Source organism: Micropterus salmoides, unplaced genomic scaffold (genome assembly GCF_014851395.1).
Source record: "Micropterus salmoides isolate LMB-PRFRI ecotype aquatic unplaced genomic scaffold, ASM1485139v1 Ms_hic_scaffold_18, whole genome shotgun sequence".
In the NCBI taxonomy this organism is placed as follows: Eukaryota; Metazoa; Chordata; class Actinopteri; order Centrarchiformes; family Centrarchidae; genus Micropterus; species Micropterus salmoides.
In genome coordinates this window covers 13596306-13603290 of record NW_024040928.1, presented here as the reverse complement: position 1 = coordinate 13603290, position 6985 = coordinate 13596306, and the positions used below count along the sequence as shown (strand labels likewise).

General features: G+C 42.1%; 1 protein-coding gene across 1 annotated transcript; it reads left to right on the top strand.

Annotated features, from left to right (window-relative positions):
• The first annotated feature begins 4217 nt into the window (after positions 1 to 4217).
• On the top strand, positions 4218 to 5608 carry LOC119908485. The gene has a single exon (XM_038726194.1). It carries the CDS (start codon positions 4341 to 4343, stop codon positions 5445 to 5447), a length of 1107 nt encoding a protein of 368 aa, XP_038582122.1. The 5' UTR covers positions 4218 to 4340; the 3' UTR covers positions 5448 to 5608.
• The last annotated feature ends 1377 nt before the right edge of the window (positions 5609 to 6985 follow it).

The window sequence follows — 6985 nt, the reverse complement described above, 5'->3', positions numbered from 1 at the left end:
GGCTTCAAACTCCATGTCTCAACAGTGAGAGCTTGTATTCTGCTCCCCTATGCAGTGACCCATCATCATCCCGTTCCCTCTGGCTTTGTGAGTGCTCTGCTCTAAGGGAATGAATGGCCACTTGTTAAATAAACCCAGGACGGTGCTTAGGTATCATAGTTGTCTGCACGGTATTATTCTAAGTGGTAATAATAAGAATAGTGTCAGGACACTGTCTGACTCTCCTTTGCTCTGCTGACGGTTCTCTACCTGTGAGTGGCCTGTGGAGAATTGGGGGGAGTCTGACTTTGATATATGTCTTCCTAATTGTAATAGACCTGAATCCTCTAAAAACAACATGTGGATAATTCTTATGCATACACACACACACACACACACACACACACACACACATACACATACACATACACATACACACATGTGGATACTCACATCCAGAGGTTTGTGTGCATGCACCCACAACACACACACTGACACTCCACACACAGGTAATTGTGCCCACCTGGGAAAACATCATTTAGTCAGGCGCCCCTTCCTTCTACTAACACTGCTCTTACAGCATGGATACGTGTGTGTGGGTGTGTGTGTGTAAGAGCGACCTCTATTACCCTTTGCTTACTTTTGATCCCAAATTGCATTTGACTATCAACACTCCCTAAGCCCTAAACCATCCAATTACAATCCAGTATTTTATAAGCTTAGCAGTTCAAGGAAATGACTTCTCCATGCAGGCCTAACAACCAGCCATGTTGTAGCAGAGTCCATCATCTATCCTCAGTCTTCCATATATCAAATAAATACTTAACCCTATCAAGCAGGCTGAGAAGCAAAGATCCAAATAAAATAGCCTTTTGTTGTTTAAGTTATTTTTCTGTCTCACCTTGTAAAATGAGTGGCCTATAGTTGCAGGTTAGTCCACATATATCAGTGATTTTAATTATTGTAACGTAATCACCAAAGCATGGGCTGACAACCTCAATGTTTAGGTCAAATTCCTTCACAGTCTGCTGACTGTGAAGCACTTTAGGCTGCATAAATCTGTGTGTGCAAGCAAGTACTTGAAGGCTTGAGACGCAAACACCTCTTTGAGCTTATGTTTGGGTTTCACAGCAAAATGTATTGTTTTTCACTTGCACGCTGTGTACTGGCTCAGGAGGAGGAGACGGCTTGAAAGCACCCAGGCAAGGATGGATATCCATCTGTTCTACCTGTCAGCTATGTGTGTGCATGTCTGTGAGGGTGAGTGAATGCTTTGATCTGACTACGATGAGTGACAGGCTGTGGCATCACTATTACACTTTTATACATCAAAGTTATGTTATGTTTTCAAAAAACATTTCAAAGCTTTCAAGTGAATTTCTACTTAAATCTGCTAAATAAAATATAAATCTGTATCTTTTTAATTACTAGTGCAATATATGGCAAGATTAGATCATTAAAGGAGCAGTTCAACATTTTGAGAAATATGCATTTGCTTTCTTGTAAAGGGTTAGATGAGAAGATTGATACCACTCTAACATCTGTCTGCTCAAAGTTAAGCCACGGCCAAGTTATCTTAGCTTAGCATAAAGAGTGGAAACGGGGAAATAGCTTGCCTGGCTCTGTCCAAAGGTAATAAAATCCACCTGCCAGAGCCTCTTATACGCTCTAATTTGCATCTTTTGTTTTCTTAAATGCCTACAAAAACTAAAGTGTAAAAATGCCAAATTGTGGTTTTACATGAGTTTTTCATGGCCAAGTGTAGTGACTTCCTGGAGACTTGCTGTCACTGCAAGATTGCCAGGCAACCAGCAGAGACTCCAGGAACAATTATTTCCCAAAATGTCAATTTATTCTGCATAAGTGACTCTGACATGTCATGGCATTTCAGTGCTTCTTAGACAGGATTATTATTATTTGAACAAATTAATTTGTTAATTTTTTGTTAGCCACCTCAGTGATGGACCACAAAGTAGCAAAAGGTCAAATTGACAGACAGCAGAACAGGTATGATGTCAGCAGTAAACAGAGAAAACACACCTCCTACATATTAAGTCAAATAAATAAATAGATAGTTTGCTGCATAGATGGCTCCAGCAATGACGTAAAGGCCAGAAGTCTCATGGCAGACACTGACTATCAACTGACACATTTTAATAATCACAAACTGGTGCCAACAATCACACACACACACACACACACATGCACACGCACACATGAGTGACAGCATGCCACTAAACATGGGTGATCTGGGCAGGCCCCAGCTATCTTTGGCATCTCCTCTGCTCTGGTGGCTGCTGTGCCAGGCTGCCATGCCACCTGATACAAATTGACACCGCCACCAGCTGCTCCCTAACCTCAGTCATGTTAGTGCATCTGGCAATCTTTTAAATGCGTGGTGAGCATGATGAGCGTGACACACTGATTTCTAGCACACGCTGTATCTTATGTTCATAAAGCACAAGAGGCAAAGCAGTCCGAGCAGTCAGCACTCTTATACCAAAACATTTATGCGATTTCATTGTTTCTACTCAGACACTTCCTTGCTCCCCTACATCCCTGACCCCTACCTCAGCTCCAGTTTCTTCACTTGCTGTGTGCCCCTTATAGTTGCTGCACCCTGTCAACATGTTACCATGTCCCTAAATGCTCAATGATCCATGCAATGTTCCACTCTTCTCCCTCCCTTCTATTTATTGGCCCTTATTGCTTTTCTTGACTGTCACACCTTTTTATTATAGGGGACCCTCTGCTGCCATCTAGGGGTTTAAATAGATACAGTTAGCAGGTTCCTGAAAAGCACCTTTTTTCCTTTTGGAAAAAGTAAGTGATGGACATCTGTGTTTATATAAAGCAATGTATCCATTTAAGTGACTGAGACTGAGGAGCAGCTGGTAATGATGTCAGTTTGTATCAAATAACATCCATCCATCCATTTCACTTCATCCCTCAAACCAGTCCCCCGCCCAACTCCTAAAAATAATGGGTGCCACCAGTACTGTAAGACTGCCATCTTCTGGTCAAAATATCTGGTCAGCTTTCAGATCAAATATAACAAAGGCTTTACTGTTGTTAGAAATAATAATGATATTCTTTTTGCCTTACACAGAATACAGATGTTTGGGGCTTGGTTACCTTCTTTCTACAGAGCAAAGTGTTAACCTGACATTTGTCATGAGAGCAGCAGCATGTGTTTTTGATTTATTTGGCAGGGACTCTCTAACCGCACACAGGTTGATAAAGAGAAAGGCCATGAAAAAAATTCCAAGTGGTGCTGGTATAAATCATTGAATTTACAACTACAAAATATGCAAACTGGAATTTTAAATTGTGCATTTTTTTTATGTTTGCATAAACACTATAAACCTCACCTCGATACAAAAGCAAGGCCATCCTTAAGAATATATAGTAATGTAAGGGTGAGAGTACCTTCTTAATCAATGACTACATTTATTTTAAATCGATGATATGAACACTGCGATGGACTGGCGACCTGTCCAGGGTGTACCCCGCCTTTCGCCCGATGCCAGGCTCCAGCCCCCCGCGACCCTGCACGCAGGATAAGCGGTTGATGATGAATAGATGGATGGATGATGATATGAACACAAAACCAGACAGAAGGCAAAGGGTTCCTTTGTGTTCTTTTAGCTTTCAACATTCTGGTATTCATGATGTTTAAGAAGACACACTTTCTGGCATGAATGTCACTATCTAACTAACACCAATAAGCAGACAAGGTGGCACTTAATGATGAGGCAGAACAGGTCAACAACCAGAAATAGACAGCTGCCACAACTAAAATATAATAGTACATTTTTATATGGTTAATTTTTTAGCTATAAAGAAGCACATTGGACCTCTTTCTCATTTCGATTTAGCACACATTTAGTTTTCTATTGATGTTTTACAGTCCTCGACTGACAGCAGAACGCAGTCAAGTGCTGCTACCACTTATTTATTTAAAATAAAATAATATATTGATTAACAGTATAAAGAATTAACAAAAATGCTAAAGAAATCTTCTAAATCTCAGATATAGGTGAGTGGAAGCCAACATGGGGTCTTTAAAACAGCGACACCACCAGTATAAAAGGACACAGGGACAAGCTGACCCCAAACAACCCCACCAAAACACCACCCTCCTCAGTGAAATACCATGTGGGATTTTCACATGGCCTTGTAGACCAGCCTTGTCTCGATTATCTTTGTGCCACTTTTTACTTTTTACTTCAAAGAGCTTGCCAGTCATGTGAAACACATACTGTTGTTTTGCTGATGTCAGCTAAATATTTTTCTTATAAATAGAAGGTAACCAAGCCCCATACATATATTCCTTTGCAGAGGCATCCACAGACAGCATAATGAGGGCAGGCTTATCTTTGCTGCTCTGCCTGTTGGTTTCATGGGCTCTTGAGGTGCAAGCAAGTGAAGGAGTGGAGACCAAACCCCAAGGTTTCCTTCCTAACAAAAAGCAGCCTCTGGACCATGATACCACATCTGATCCGTCCAATTACCAGTCCAGCACCAACCATGACATTTGGACAGAGTTGAGGATACTGAGAGACATGGTGGTGGAGCAGAAGGTGGAGTTGAAGAACATAGAAGGCCGGCTGAGGGAGACAGAGGTGCAGGCAGATGAGCAGAAGATGGAACTCCTCCTCACAAAAACCAGCTTGGAGGTGCTGAAGAGAGACCACGCTGCCATGGAGGAGAGACTGAGAGTCAGTGAAAAACAAGTGGAAGAGCTGAAGAAAGTAAACACAGAGCAGTCAGAAGAGCTGTCAGATCTCACAGCGAGGCTCGGTGCCAGTGAAAAACAAGTGGAAGACCTGAAGAAAGTAAACGTGGAGCTGAGGCTTCATCTTGAAAACCAGGCAGCTGAACTTTTGTCCATAGAAGCCAGAGTGACAGTCAGTGACAGTGAGATGCAGCTCCTAACACGCAAGATGGATGACTTTCAGGTCCAGAACACAGCCCAAGAAGTTGAGCTTACATCTCTAATGGACAGGATGAACACCACTGAGTGCAGAGTGGACAGTCTAATCAAACAGAGGACAAAGGTGGCATTTTATGCTGCTTTGACAAACTCGGGAGAGGTAGGGCCTTATAATACTCCAGTGGTCTTAAAGTTCAGCAAAGTCTTTACCAATATTGGTAACGCCTATAAACCAACCACTGGCTTCTTCACTGCTCCTGTGAAAGGAGTGTACTATTTCAGATTTACAATATGTGGATATCCGTACAAGGTTGGCATCGGAGTGCAACTATTTTATAATGGGAAATCCATAATGTTTAATGTGCTAGGAAGGTTTGAGTATAATGAAAATTTTGAGTATCTGTCAAATGCTGTTATTCTGAAGCTAAATGTCGGTGATGAGTTACATTTGATCCTCCCAGAACGGGAGGCAATCTTTGATAATGAAAACAATCACAGCACATTTACTGGCTTCTTGCTTTTTAACATGTGACATCAATCCAATACATTTTGGAACAACCCATTCCTGAAAAAGTCATGTGAAAATGAATCATTTCTGTGTACTGTGCTTTGTGAAGCCTACTCAGTCAATGTAAAATATTAACCAATGCAATTGTGCCGCAAATAAATATTCATCATCTCTTGGATATTGGATAAGCTTGCCACTGTGGTTTTATCCACCAAGTGACAGTGTTTTTTCCACAACATGTGTTACTGGACTATAAAGTTTTGTAGTATGAAATGACATGTTACCAAGTGCAGATATTTGGTGTCACTGTTGATGGGGACAATTGAAACATCTCCCAGCCATTGATTTTTAGAAATAAAGTGGCTGCGGGTCTGAAAAAGGTAGACAGTGAACCAAACCACTGTGAGGCATATGACTAACTAAAAAAAGGCATCATAGTTTAGTAGTAGTACATAGTTTGTGTTCTAAAGACATTGACTAGATGCTGACAAACAGCAGTCCATCCATCCATCCATCCATCCCACTACAGATGGAAATTAGCTTGTAGCTACAAACATGTTTACATGCATGTATTCCATGTTTGTTCATTAACATGTACTGTCCCAATCAAATAAATCATCAACCACTTATCCTGCATACAGGGTCACGAGGGGCTGGAGACTATCCCAGCTTACATTGGGTGAAAGGCGGGGTACACTCTGGACAGGTCGCCAGTCCATCAGAGGGCTACAACCACTCACACAAGGACAATTTAGAGCCACCAATCAACCTAGTCCGCATGTCTTTGGATGGTGGGAGGAAGCCGAGCACCCAGAGAAAACCCACGCTGGCACAGGGAGAACATGCAAACACAGAAACGCCTGGGACGACCAAGGGCCGAACCCATGACCTTTTTGCTGTGAGGCGACAGTGCTAACCACCGCACCACCGCGCCGCAGACAAACAGCAGTTGTTATATTCATTTTTTTTAACAAAATTATTGCTAGGTACAATTCAGTAGTAACTGGATGTTGGTAGAGATCGTCCCCACTAAATTCTACACCGTTGGATGTTACTGTTAAACTCCTTTTGTTGTCACAGATGTCCCCCAAAACACCTTTTATTTTGTCCAGAAGATGGCAGTACCAGATAGCCTACTGCATGCACAGATAGATGCATTAGGGTGGGGCCTGTGGAGCTTTTTGAGATTGTAATGACATGAGATGTAGGCATAAATAGTGATGTAACTAGAGAAGGAAGGTGGACTTGGTTGAAGATACTGGAAGACGTTTCGTCCCTCATCCAAAGGACTTCTTCACTTCTGACTGACTGGTAGGGAAACTCAGCTATTTAACCTCAGTGGGGTCGTTTGCCAGGATCGTTGATACTGCTGGTTCGTTAGTGTTCCTGGTTGCTGTAACGACTGTCGTTAGGACTGCCCGTGGCCTAACGACCCCACTGAGGTTAAATAGCTGAGTTTCCCTACCAGTCAGTCAGAATTGAAGAAGTCCTTTGGATGAGGGACGAAACGTCTTCCAGTATCTTCAACCAAGTCCAGTTGCCCTTGCCTTCATTGGATAACT